The following is a 14,937-nucleotide window of genomic DNA, read 5'->3' on the forward strand; positions in this document are numbered from 1 at the left end:
AGGAAAAGATGGAAGGAGGGAGAGATAGAAGGAAGGAAGATAGGAAGAAAGGGAGGGACAGATGAAAGGAAGGAAGGTTTACTCAAAGAGAGAGAAATTATAACTGTCCTTAACAACGGTATCTGATGTTAATTTGCAACCTAAAATAAAACAAAATGTTCCACTTACTTTGGTATCGTGAACCCGCTGAAGAAATGGCGACAATGACCACTCCAGTCTCTCCCTCTTGTGTGTTTATTTAAAAAGGGATGTCCAACCGACGCCTTGCTAGCTGAATTTGCCACGAGAAAATCTATCCAGTCTCTGAAAATTAGATTATTATATTGGATTTTCTGCTGAATATTCATGTACTAGAACACTAATTTCTGCCAGGGTTTATATAAAATTTCATATTTCATTATGGACTAAGAGGATAAAGTTTGGATTCAATAACCATGGGCAAACAGGCTATAGATATTTCACCTTAAGAATTTTCACTTTCTGCAACTTTCTTCACGTAGGTCCAAGGCAGAAAAACAGACTTTGACTCTACATCCTTCCATACCACCTCTTCGTGAATAGCGTCATATTCCACTGTTACAACTCAGCATTATGGAGATGGCAATTCTTTATACACTGAAACGCATATACACTGAAACGCATATAGCCTGTAAAAGAACGTGAGATAAACAAACAGGGGACGGGCAATACAATATCCCTTCCATAGCACTTCTTCGCGACTAGCATCATATTCTACCGCTACAACTCAGCATTCAAGATGAAGAGATGGCCATTTTAGATCAAACTGAAAAAGGGTGTAGGTTGTAGCAGAACGAGATATATCGTAAATAGGGCGTGGACGGTATTACACCCTTTCCATAGCACTTCTTCGTGACTAGCATCGTATTCTACAGTTACAACTCAGCGTTCAAGATGGAGAGATGGCCATTTTAGGTCGTGAAATTGAAATGAATATAGGATGTAAAAGAACGTGAGCTAAACAGGACATAGACAGTATTACATCCTTTCCATAGTGCTTCTTCGTGACTAGCACCGTATTCTAGTGTTAATCTAATGTCACAGCTCGGCATAATAGGTGGTACGATGGCAGTTTTAGGTCAAGTTAGAGTAAAAAGGTTATAACATAAACAAATATAAATGTATGAGAAGGAAAGACACTGTCGTTTGGGTGGGAATGAGGAATATGGAAAGGACAAAATGCTGGCAAACGATTAACCTTTTGCACACTACTGTAGGTTATTTATGCAGTGTGTGGCAATGTTGGAATGATCAAGAGAGAAAGGTAACCAAAATAAATCGCTTAGGAAAAGGCGTAAGGGAGTTTCATTCACCGACAGTTACGTAGGTCTTACGTTTGTCTTCATTACATTACTACTACTACTTTAACACTTCTACTGCTGCTACTCCTTCTCCTCCCCCTATTACTACTACTACTACTACCACCATCACCACCACTACTACTATTACTACTGCTCCACCTCCCCCAAAATACTACTACTACGACTACCACCATCACCACCACAGCTACTATTACTCCTCCTACTAGTTACCATCACCACAACCACTACTACTACCACCATAACCAAATAACCTTAACTACACAGAGAAAGAGCATAAAATAAAACAACACATGCATCCCACATTTTATTCACACACAAAAATACATCTACAGTTGCCAATAGTCGAACCTGCCATGCCTTTCCTCCACACCTAACCCCTCTCCATCCCTTACCCTATAGTTTTATCAATCTTCCTACCTCCAGACGGTTTTATTCAGCTCTGGAGAGGGTTTTTGAACTGGAGGGGTTGGATAAAGCCTTCCTTAACCCCTTCACTCCTTTGGATTTGTTTTAAGATGAATAAAATCGTCTAGAGGTAGGATGAATAAGTAATTTAATTTCTGTCTTTAGGGTACAGTTTAAAGCTACTGACAGTGGACTAGGATATTCTGTGGGCTAGTTATTAGATAGATAGATAGACAGACTAATAGTTTTAAACAGAGACTGAGACAGATAGAAAGACGTACAGACTTCGATGGATATATATATAGCCTAGAAACACATACGTTCAGAAGGATATACGAGAGAGAGAGAATGTATAAGTGCAATTACATTAAAAAATATAAATCTACAACAAATGTCCACAAATACAAACCAAACAAAACTACTGTGTCACTCTGCAAGGCACCTTTTGCAACTACAGTGCTTGCAACAAATACTACACAACGATACACTACTATGCTAATCACCGTATCTACCATGCTAATCTTCTTATCTATCATACTGGTACATATCTACTTTACCATACTCATACAACCATCCATCTCTAACCTTCTATGATTACAGACGCTCCTTATTCACAACTTCCATGTTTCACGAGGCCCGTTTCTCTCCTTCATCCACTGCTGTTTCAACTGTTCTGTTTCCTGTCCCACGGTTCTCGTCCTTCCTTGTCTTCCGCTGTTTCATTCATCATCCACAACTCCGGGTGACTTTTTCCTTTGCCTGCAGGCCTCTCAATGGCTGTTATTACTGGTCTCTTCTTTCCTCATTGTGGCCATTTCGTGTTCTCCTTTCTTCCCCAACTCTCAAGTGTTCCTGTCTTTCATCAAACTGTACCTGACAGGCCTTTTTCAGTCCTTCCACATCTCTCAAAAACTCGTTCCCGTCTCTCCACCTCACGAAATGCATGTTCCTTTTTTTCAGTCTTTTAAAAACTGCTTTATGCCTTCTTATCATCTTACACTATGCCATTCCTGTCTCCACCTCAAAAAATGCGTTCCTTTTTTTCCACGTTTCTTAAAAGCTGTTTCATGTCTACTTATCATCTCAAAAAATATACCTTTTCCATTTTTCCACTTCACAAAATACCTCTTCCCTCTTTTCCAAATCTCTTAAAAGCTGCTTCATGCTTTATCATCATCTCACAATATGGCTTTCCTATCTCTCCACCTCACAAAATATCTCCTCTCTCTTTTCCATGTGTCTTAAAAGCTGTTTCATGTTTGTTTCTCAGTCTCATAACATGCCTCTCTCCATCTCACACTCTGTCTCTCCATCTCTCAATATGCCTTTTCTATCTCTCCACCTGACAAAATACCTCTTCTCTTTTTTCCACACCTCTTAAAACCTCTTTCATGTATCTTCCCATCTTCCAATACTGCCTTTGGTCCCACTTTCCCTCCCACTGCTCCTATTTCCTCTTCTGAAGCTCCACAAAGCTCCATCCAGCAAGCTCTCCTGTGCTCTATGCATGGCGTGGGAAAAGCTTGAGCATGTTGCCATCCTCAGGGCGCAGGATCAGCTCACCCAGGATCTTGAGGTCCTCACGTCGGGTGCAGGACTCCACACGGAACTTGCGAAGGATGTTGCCCAGCAGAATCTTCTCCTCCATCAGGGCGAACTTCTGGCCTGTGTGTAAGGGCAGATTAGGTTTGATCAGGTTGGGATGGATTGGACTGGGTCTGATTTGGTTAGGTGAGGTGAGGTTGTTAGTGGATTGGTTTGCTTCGGGTTAGTTTTGTTAGGTTAGGTTAGGTTGGGATTGATTTGGTTTTGGGGTAGGGTAGGGTAGGGTAGGGTAGGATAGGATAGGATAGGGTAGGGTAGGGCAGGGCAGGGTTAGGTTTGGTTTGGTTGGGTTGGGTTGGATTTGACTGGGGGTTGGGGTAGGATTAGGTTGGGTTTGATCTGGCATGGAGCTGGGGTTGAGGCTGGGGTTATGGTGGGTTGGAGTGGGTCAGAATAAACATACAGGAAATCCTCACTTAATAGGCTGCATGTTAGGTGGTATTTGAGGGTTCTTGGCACCTCCTCCTCAGTGAATTATTCTGCACATTAAACCCTCCCTCTGTCAAGAATGAGCTGTGAGGAGGAGGAGGAGAGAAAAATAAACAATCCACTAACAACTCCTCAGGCTGGCACTAAAGGGGATATGGATGTAAGGATGCCTCTTGACTGAAGAAGAAGAAGGACATAAGGGAAGAGATGACAGCAAAGAAGAGGGAACAGAAACGAAGGAAGAATGAAACGTATGAAGAAACAAATGAAGGGGTAGGGAGACAGCAAAGAAGAGGGAACAGAAATGAAGGAAAAGAAGTAAAAAGAAGCAAAAGGGAAGAAGACAGCAATGAGGAGGGAAAAGAAATAAAGGAAACAAAGATATAACGAGGAAGACACAGAAATAAAGGGAAAGGAGACAGCAAAAAAGAGGGAACAGAAGTAAATGAAATGAAGATGTACAAGCAGAAACATAAATTAGAGTCCCCACCAATACAGTTCCTGGGTCCGGCACTGAAGGGGACGTAGGCGTAGGGGTGTCTCTTGGCCACGGCATCAGGGTGGAAGCGGTCGGGGTCAAACTTCTCGGGGTCGGGGAACTGCTCGGGGTCACGGTGCAGCCGGTACGTGACCACCATCACCGTTGTGCCCACAGGGATGCGGTAGTTCTCTGTTGGGATGAGGAGATGAGGAGAGAGGGGGAGGAGAGAAGATGGTGAAAGGAGGCAAGAAGGGGATGGTGAAAGGAGAGGAGGGGGGGATGGTGGGAGGAGAAGAGGGAGAGATGGTGAGAGGAGGGGAGGGAGAGATGGTGAAATGGGGAGATAGTGTGGAGGAAGAGGAGATGGTGAGAGGGGGAGAGGAGGACTTTTTCTTATTATCAGCACATAACACATCACTCTCCTTCATGAACCCTTCCATCTTATCCATGATGGCTTTATCTACGATCTGTTTACTTTGCTCTACCTGTGACTACCATACCTAACCTAATCCATCCAAATTTAAGCTACCACACCTTACCCTAGCCTACCCTAACCTAACCCAGCACAATTTAAGCTACCCTACCCTAACCTAACCTAACCCAGCACAATTTAAGCTATCCTACCCTACCTTAACCTAACCCAACTCAATTTAAGCTATCCTACCCTCCCCTAACTTAACCCAACCCAATTTAAGCTATCCTACCCTACCCTAACCTAACCCAACCCAATTTAAGCTATCCTACCCTCCCCTAACTTAACCTAACCCAATTTAAGTTACCCTACCCTACCCTATCCCAACCCAACTCAATTTAAGCTAACCTACCCTACCCTAACAACCCAACCCAATATAAGCTACCCTACCCTACCCTATCGTAACTCAATTTAAGCTAACCTACCCTACCCTATCCTAACTCAATTTAAGCTAACCTACCCTACCCTATCCTAACTCAATTTAAGCTAACCTACCCTATCCTAACTCAATTTAAGCTAACCTACCCTACCCTAACCCAACCCAACTCAATTTAAGCTAACATACCCTACCCTACCCTACCCTAACCCAACTCAATTTAAGCTAACCTACCCTACCCTAACCTAATCCAACCCAACCCAATTTAAGCTAACCTACCCTAACCTGAACCAATCTAAGGTAACAAAAACTAACCTAACCTACCCTACCCTAAGACCAGACCAGCTAACCTGACCTAACCTAACCTTCTCTAACCTCTAAACCAAATTATATAACCTAAAGATGCCTTACCTATGACGGCCTCTTCCCTGAGCTCTCTTGCAATGAATGGCACTGAGGGGAAGAGCCTGAGAGCTTCCTTGATGCAGCTCTCGATGTACTTCATCTCACGCAGGTCAGACATCGACACGGGACGGTCAGAGTCGCCGAAGATGGAGTCCAGTTCTTCGTGCACCTTTGCCTGCAAGAGTGAGTGGATGTAGTAAAAGAAACATGGACAGAAACAGGCAGAGAATTACGAAAGATACAGAACTTGAAACATGGATGGAGTTAGATAATTATGAAACACAGTAACAGAAACTTGGAGGAAAAAGAAACAGAATCGTAAATATAAACAGAAGCAAAAACGTGAACGGAAACAGAAATAGAGATGTGAATGGAAGAGAATAAGAAATACATATGACATTTTTGGTGAACAGACATGGAGACAGTAAACAGAAATATTAATGGAAATATAAATATGTATGATACTGCCTATGGGATATAATGAAGCACTTGAATTGAACTGATATACAAAAGAATCACTAACATAGATATGCCTGTATATATCGCATCATGCAACATAGAAGGAGAGGGTTAAATAAATGGGCGTAGTGAGTAGAGGAGTGTGAAGGATGGGGTGGATATTAGGTGGGCAATGGGGCTGGTGTGGCAAGGTCTACCCTATGGTAATGGGTGCTGTAGAATTAGTGGCTTGAGTGAACTAATTTATTTCAAAATACTGTATCCTCCATGCAAGATAGTGTTGGAGATAAAGAAGTGGGCGTGGGTGACAAAGAAATGGTTGTGGGGGGTCAAAGATGTGGGTGGAATGATCTGGATTTGTGGTGGGGGTGGGAGGGATTATGAGCGTACACCCTGTGAAAAATGGCAGCTGTAGGATTAATAGTTGTTGTGCAATGATGGTATATTTCAAAGTATCCCCAACAACAACAATAAAGTAAGCTCGCAATGCTCTCTGAGTCTATTAACGCAGAGTTAAAAAAGGATGGGAGGCAAACCAATGTGATCAGGATGTGTAAGGAAGGTGAGGATGGTGGGGCAGGGCAACAGTATGTTAATTCTACTTCACCTCGTCCGAAAATGATAGTTTTTCCATCTTTAATGCTGAGTTGTAACAAGAGATTAACACTTGAATATGATGCTAGTCACGAAGCACAGTGGAAAGGGTGTTGGGAAGAAGCACCGTCTCTTTTCTGCCACTAACGTATAATAAGCTGCAACAGAATGAAAATCAGGGCAAGCAACGGAGGAAGAACTATTGTATACTTTGTGCAGAACGATATAGTAGACTAGGAAGTAAGTATAATGATTATGAACTTAAACAGATAGCCTGATAGATAAATGAATTAATCTAATGAGGATGAATGGCTGCCTCACCAACCTGTATTTCCGGATGACAACCAAGGAGGTACATTGACCAGTTGATGGCGGCTGCGGTGGTGTCATGGCCCTCAAACATGAACGTGTCCACCTCCTCCCTAATGTCCTCGTCACTCAGACCCGTTCCGCCCTCTGAGTACTCCAGCAGCAGGTCCAGGAATGCCAGACGCTTCTTCTTGCCTGTGGGGAAAAGGGAGTTTTAAAATATACATGTGAAGAATGTGAAAGTTACGTTCAACACTCATATTAAATATCATATAGTATAAGGGTGATGGAAAGGGACATCGTCGCGTAGTGACACTGATATTACTGGTTGAATCCACTGCCTTATTATATAAACGTCCCTCATCCTGTGCACTACCAAAAGGAGAACAGTAATCTGCAGAGGAAGGGCTAGCACATGGTCCACTGGGTTCTTGTCTAAATCAGTTTTGTGTTGCAACTAGAACTGGTACTCCAGAATATATGAGGACAGGTGGCATGTCTGAGGTGGAAGTGTTGGTGCTGAGCAGGAACAGAAATTATCTATTTATATAATTATATAAAGGCCAAAGAGCATATATAAGCACTGTGAACGAGCACAGAAAGCGGGTCGTATGCTAAGTGGCTCTCAAGATGTCATAACAGCTCTTTCTCTGTGATTTATTCAAGACACTGACTACATTTCCACATCTTCAAGCATGTTCCTGATGCGAAAGATGTTAACAGTAACACAATATAAATATCATAGGAGAGTGTAATGGTGCTATATGCCTAAAAATTCACTAACGAAAAGAGTGTCACACAAATTCCTATGCTACTTAGAACATGACACTGAATGCCATACTTCATTCTCTCACTCACCAATAACTTCATCCTCCTTGGCGTCTGACGGGTTGGCACGCTTCTGCTCATACTCCTTGCGCCGGGAACGGATGGTGGAATAGGAGTACCCATGGAGTGTGGCCAGGCAGGAGTCAAACTCCCTCTTGGGACCAATCAGACGGTACAGCAGGTCGGGTTGCAGCCATGGACGCGCCTGTCGCTGCTGGACTAGTGCACCTATTCTGTGAGATGGAGGACAGTCCTGGTTAGGCTAGGATGGGTAGAACAGGGATGATTAGATTAGGTCTGGATGGGTAAGATGGGGATGGTTAGATTAGGTTTAGTGTCATTTGGTTAGATGAGAGAACTGGTGCACCGAATCTGTGGGATGGAGGACAATGCTGGTCAGGTTAGGATGGGTGGAAGAGAGGGATGATTAGGTTAGGTTAGGACAGGTACAAGGATGATTAGGTTAGGTTAGATGAGAGAACTAGTGCACCTAATATGTGGGATGGAGAGCAGTTCTGGTTAGGTTAGGAGAGGTAAGACTGAGATGATTAGGTTAAATGTCATAACAGTAGTTACGAGGGTGTTATGATGACTATGAAAGTAGATTGATATTAAATGACAGTGTCTCTCTTTTTCTAATAGTAGTTACGAGGGTGTTATGATGACTATGAAAGTAGGTTGATATTAAATGATAGTGTCTCTCTCTCTCTCTCCCTCCCTCGACAGTGTTTTGATGACAGTAACGGTAACTTAAAATTTTATGATAGTCTCTCTCTCTCTCTCTCCCTCACCTGTATACCGCCTTCACATCTCTCTCTCTCTTTCTCACCTGTACACCGCCTTCACGTCTCTCTCTCTCTCTCACCTGTACACTGCCCTCACATCTCTCTCTCTCCCCCCCCTGTACATCGTCTTCACATCTCTCTCTCTCTCTCTCCCCCCTGTACATCGTCTTCACATCTCTCTCTCTCACCTGTACACCGCCTTCACATCTCTCTCTCTCACCTGTACACTGCCTTCACATCTCTCTCTCTCACCTGTACACTGCCTTCACATCTCTCTCTCTCACCTGTACACTGCCTTCACATCTCTCTCACCTGTACACTGCCTACACCTCTCTCTCTCTCTCTCTCTCACCTGTACACCGCCTTCACATATCTCTCTCTCTCACCTGTACATCGCCTTCACATCTCTCTCTCACCTGTACACCACCTTCACATCTCTCTCTCTCTCACCTGTACACCGCCTTCACATCTCTCTCTCACCTGTACACCACCTTCACATCTCTCTCTCTCTCTCTCTCTCTCTCACCTGTACACCACCTTCACATCTCTCTCTCTCTCTCACCTGTACACCACCTTCACATCTCTCTCTCTCTCTCTCACCTGTACACCACCTTCACATCTCTCTCTCACCTGTACACCACCTTCACATCTCTCTCTCTCACCTGTATCTCTCTCTCACCTGTCACACATCTCTCTCTCTCTCTCTCACCTGTACACCGCTTTCACATCGCTCTCTCTCTCTCTCTCTCTCTCTCTCACCTGTACACCGCCTTCACATCTCTCTCTCACCTGTACACCACCTTCACATCTCTCTCTCTCTCTCCTGTACACCGCCTTCACATCTCTCTCTCTCTCTCTCTCACCTGTACACCACCTTCACATCTCTCTCTCACCTGTACACAGCCTTCACATCTCTCTCTCTCTCTCACCTGTACACAGCCTTCACCTCTCTCTCACCTGTACACAGCCTTCACATCTCTCTCTCACCTGTACACAGCCTTCACATCTCTTTCTCACCTGTACACAGCCTTCACATCTCTCTCTCACCTGTACACCACCTTCACATCTCTCTCTCACCTGTACACCACCTTCACATCTCTCTCTCTCTCACCTGTACACCGCCTTCACATCTCTCTCTCACCTGTACACCACCTTCACATCTCTCTCTCTCTCACCTGTACACCACCTTCACATCTCTCTCTCTCTCACCTGTACACAGCCTTCACATCTCTCTCTCTCTCACCTGTACACCGCCTTCACATCTCTCTCTCTCTCACCTGTACACCACCTTCACATCTCTCTCTCTCTCTCACCTGTACACCGCCTTCACATCTCTCTCTCTCTCTCACCTGTACACCACCTTCACATCTCTCTCTCTCTCACCTGTACACCGCCTTCACATCTCTCTCTCACCTGTACACCGCCTTCACATCTCTCTCTCTCTCACCTGTACACCACCTTCACATCTCTCTCTCTCTCTCACCTGTACACCACCTTCACATCTCTCTCTCTCTCTCTCTCACCTGTACACCACCTTCACATCTCTCTCTCTCTCTCACCTGTACACCACCTTCACATCTCTCTCTCTCACCTGTACACCACCTTCACATCTCTCTCTCTCACCTGTACACCGCCTTCACATACTCCGACTCGCTGTTGTCCTGAGCTTTGATATTCGTCCCCATGGCCGTCTCTGTGGAGGGAAAAGCAATTAGTGACCCTTAATGATGGCATATTAATTAGCATCTATCTATCTATAGCCCGACGCCCTAATTCCGTAAAGGGTGGCCGCAGACAAAACGCCTCCAAGTCGCTCTGTCACCCACCATTTGACTGCCCTCCCCCCTCCCTCACATACCTATTCTGGCTAATTATGGGTGATTTTATTCAGCTTTTTATGCCCTGCTTCGATGAGTTGTTCCTTAAGCTGTCTGTCTGTCTGTCTCTGCCTGTCTCCCTCAAATCACTCCCTGCATCCTAAACTCATCACTCAATTCATACCCCCCCCCTCTCTCTCTCTCTCTCACACACACACTCACACACACACACACTCACAAATCACTCCCTTCACCCTAAATCCTAAACCCATCCCTCATAGTGCCCCCCCCCCCTCTCTCTCTCACACACAAAGTCTCTCTCTCTCTCTCAAATCACTCCCCCCATCCTAAACCCTAAACACATCCCTCTAATTCATCGTCCTCTCTCTCTCTCAAATCACTCCCTTCACCCTTACTCCCAAATCCATCCATCTAATTCATGGTCTCTCTCTCTCTCTCAAATCACTCCCTTCATCCCAAACCCTAAACACATCCCTCTAATTCAGTCTCTCTCTCTCTCACCACAAATAACATCTAGGGTGAAGAGTGTGATGAAAAGGAATATGTACCAACACACACACTCTCAAATCACTCCCTTCACCCTTACTCCTAAACCCATCCCTTTACCTCACAGTCCTCTCTCTCTTTTTCTCTCACCACAAATAACGTCCAGGGTACAGAGTGTTATGTACGGGAAGATATCGAAGGGCCTGCCGTCTGCCTGCTTCTCCAATTTCCCCACCATGGTAGCGGACTGCCTGTTGAACACCTCCACAAAGTCCTCCAGGATCTTGAAGTGGAAGGCGGGGGTCAGCAGCTTCCGGCGTGACCTCCACTTATTGCCTGCCGGATTAAATGATGATGAATGTTTTTTTGCAGTGATGAGTGATTGAATTGGTAAGTGTTTTGCAGCGATGAATGATGTATAGTGATGTTTTGTGGTGATGAATGATTGAAATGGTAAGTGTTTTGCAGTGATGAATGATGTTGAATTGGTAAGTGTTTTGCAGTGATGAATGATGTATAATGATGTTTTGCAGTGATGAATGATGTTGAATTGGTAAGTGTTTTGCAGTGATGAATGATGTATAGTGATGTTTTGTGGTGATGAATGATTGAAATGGTAAGTGTTTTGCAGTGATGAATGATTGAAATGGTAAGTGTTTTGCTGTGATGAATGATGTATAGTGATGTTTTGTGGTGATGAATGATTGAAATGGTAAGTGTTTTGCAGTGATGAATGATGTTGAATTGGTAAGTGTTTTGCAGTGTTGAATGATTGAAATGGTAAGTGTTTTGCAGTCATGAATGATGTTGAATTGGTAAATGTTTTGCAGTGATGAATGATGTTGAATTGGTAAGTGTTTTGCAGTGATGAATGATTGAAATGGTAAGTGTTTTGCAGTGATGAATGATGTTGAATTGGTAAGTGTTTTGCAGTGTTGAATGATTGAAATAGTAAGTGTTTTGCAGTGATGAATGACATATAATGATGTTTTGCAGTGATGAATAATGTATATTGATGTTTTGCAGTGATGAACCAACGTGCCCTCCACTTGTTCCCTGCCGGATTAAATGACGATGAACGTTTTTTTCAATAACATATGATTTGCAAGGATAAACGTTTCCCCCCCCCCCCAATAAGTGACTGAAATGATCTAAATGTTGTGCAGTGCTCTCTCTCTCTCCCCCTCTCTCAATTATCGTATCTCTTCAACTTCTTCACCAACTAGGCCTCCTCCCATTTTCTAACTTACCAACATATACCCGTTTCAACACCTTACATGATTATAATAATAACAGCATTTGAAAAAAAGAGTAACAACAGTAATAAATAACAAGAAAAATAGTACTACAAGTGGCAACAATACTACTACTACTATCCATCCATCCACCATCCAATCCTATGCTGCCCCATGCGAAGCGTAGGAGCCTGGGGCTAGGCAAGTTGGTCCTGACATTTAAGATGAGAGTGACCAGCCTCACTCAACCCTGAATGGCATTAGGTGAGCAATTAACCCCAACCACCCCTTGGATATAAACCTACACTAACAATAACGACCTACCAGTGGATGTAAGGAGTCCAGTGCCCAGCCAAGGATGAAGGAAGTTGTAGTCACGGCTCTTGTCCAGGTGCTTCTGACTGCTTAAGATTACCTGCAAGAACGGCCACAAACTCAAAACATTCTCTCAACATTTAAATACACCTACACGATATAACTACACTAACTGCTGTATTTACGACCTGCGCTATATAAATACTGATTGTTTTATTTACCACCTCCTGCAACCAAACCATCAGAATTTTAGCACTTTAACTCATCATCATTACCTGCAGCGAAGCCAGCTATAAAAAAATATAGTCTTTTAAGTGGTACACCTTAAGATCTACTCTCTCTCTCTCCTTCATGGAAAGTTGGAATACCTGCTCTTAATTGGAGACCTCTGAGCGATTCTCTTATGAAATACAAAGTTTCTCAGCTTGAAATTTTCAGTTGATTTAACATGTCAGCTGTTGCTTCAGCTGACTATTAGGCGATATTCTTTAACGGCTATAACGAGGCATTTAGCGACTTTCTTATGAAATAAAAAGGTGCTCAGCTTGAAAATGTTCAGTAAATCTGACATGTGAACTGATGCATCAGCTGATTAATTGGAAATGTTCAATTCTGGCCACAAGGAGGTATTTTAATCAAACAATTTCACATATTCTATGAGTTTCAAAGAAAGAAACCTTTAAAAATTGGCTGCAATAGTTTCGCCGCAGGTCTAAGACGGTCACTTTTTGTTATATAGCCTACAACACCTACACTACTGTATAACTACACTGACTGTTTAATTTATAATCTGTATTACTCTACAGCCACATATATATAATAAACTATTATAACTACTGCTATATGTTACTATAACTAAACTGTATAATATACTAGGTTACCATATATGCTACTATAACTCATACTGTAAATATACAACCATATACACTATTATAACACCTCTATACTATATAATAATTTTACACATAAATTTATTCATAACTATTATACACAACCTATGCACTAACCTACCACTGTATTCATGACTTACACTGTTGTATTGCCAGTCAGGATGTTATATACAATATCTACACTGCAACATAAACTGCTAATTGATATGGGTAGTCGTAGGCTTATATTCTCATCGGTTATGGAAGCTCCCTAACACCTCTTCCTTAGCGATTTATTTTTGGATATGAGTGGTTAATGTCCTTTTGTTCGTTATTTATGCAGAGTATGGCGATAGTGGAAGGATTTACGTAACAGAAAAAGACAGTAAGGTTCCTTCTTCCTTGCATAAAAATAATAAAATAAAAATAACTCGCTTAAGGAATGGTGTCAGGGAGCTTCCTTAACCGATGAGATACGGGCCTTGGAAGCTAAAGGGCAGCTGAATTCCAAGCTAAAATATACAGCTAATACACTCCATTTCTCTTCACAAATTCCAAGCTAAAGACGACATAGCTAAACTATACACAAAATTATCAGAAGCTATGAATTTAGTAAGCTATGAATCCTGGAAGAGTAAGTCAGGTACTGGAAGATTTATTGAGTCAGGTGCTGGAAGATTTATTGGTCAGGTCCTGGAAGATTTATTGGTCAGGTCCTGGAAGATTTATTGAGTCAGGTGCTGGAAGATTTTATTAGTCAGGTCCGGGAAGATGTGTTAGTCAGGTCCTGGAAGAATAATTCAGTCAGGTCCTGGAAGATTTATTAGTCAGGTTCTAGAAGAATAATTCAGTCAGGTCCTGGAAGAATAATTCAGTCAGGTCCTGGAAGAATAATTCAGTCAGGTCCTGGAAGAATAATTCAGTCAGGTCCTGGAAGATTTATTGAGTCAGGTCATGGAGGATTTATTGAGTCAGGTGAACCAACCTGTCCTGTACAACTTAATCATGCTAAGTCCCAGCCTGGATTAAAGAAAGATGGTTCTAAAGCACTCTCAACAATCTGACCTTATGAGAGAGGCAAGTCAGGTGCATACATGGGAGGCTGGCTATATACAGGATGAGTCAGGCACGTATGGGTGACTCAGGTGCACACGAATGAGTCAAGTGCATATGTGAGTCAGCTGCACACACGGTTAAGTCAGCTGCATATATGTGTGTGTGAGATAAATGCAAGATAAGTTGGATGCAGACACATGAGTCAAATAAATACACGTTGAGTTACCTGCGTATATGTGAGTGAGGTAAATACAGGATGAGTTGGATGCATACAGGTGACTCAGAGGCATGCCAGTGAGTCAGGAGCATATATGTGACTCAAGTAAATACACAATGAGTCATAAGTGCACATGGACGAGTCAGGGTGAGGAAGCAATCAGCAGTACAATATTATAAACAGTATCCAAGCCTTTGTAAACTCAGACAAGCACTTCAGTACCAATGCCGATATTCTCTCAAACACCCAGGGGCCGCATTTATAATGTTACTAGAGATCGGTACTACATAAGATTGCTTGAAAATACGTCTGTCTTCACTCGTACAGCTACCAAACACTTCACAAACAAATCAGAGTGAATATTAAAGAGAAAAGACAAAACGCCATTCGATCGGTGATAATAGTGAATTGTTTCGGGGAGCCATTAATTGAA

General features: G+C 42.9%; 1 protein-coding gene across 1 annotated transcript in view; it reads right to left on the reverse strand.

The window, feature by feature from the left end:
• Positions 1–3,235: 3,235 nt before the first annotated feature.
• Positions 3,236–14,937, reverse strand: part of LOC145400822 (cytochrome P450 4c3-like) — a 48,095-nt gene continuing 36,393 nt past the window's right edge. The window contains exons 5-12 of the mRNA XM_080273258.1: positions 12,372–12,462; positions 10,963–11,148; positions 10,112–10,181; positions 7,734–7,936; positions 6,892–7,070; positions 5,520–5,688; positions 4,270–4,449; positions 3,236–3,410 (exon numbers count right to left, since the gene is read on the reverse strand). Coding sequence (XP_080129384.1) covers positions 3,247–3,410; positions 4,270–4,449; positions 5,520–5,688; positions 6,892–7,070; positions 7,734–7,936; positions 10,112–10,181; positions 10,963–11,148; positions 12,372–12,462 — 1,242 coding nt within the window. The 3' untranslated portion in view covers positions 3,236–3,246. The remainder of the gene's footprint in view (positions 3,411–4,269; positions 4,450–5,519; positions 5,689–6,891; positions 7,071–7,733; positions 7,937–10,111; positions 10,182–10,962; positions 11,149–12,371; positions 12,463–14,937) is intronic.

The sequence above is a fragment of the Coenobita brevimanus genome, chromosome 53, assembly GCF_032717465.1.
Source record: "Coenobita brevimanus isolate Jiangsu-jjx chromosome 53, ASM3271746v2, whole genome shotgun sequence".
Taxonomy (NCBI): domain Eukaryota; kingdom Metazoa; phylum Arthropoda; class Malacostraca; order Decapoda; family Coenobitidae; genus Coenobita; species Coenobita brevimanus.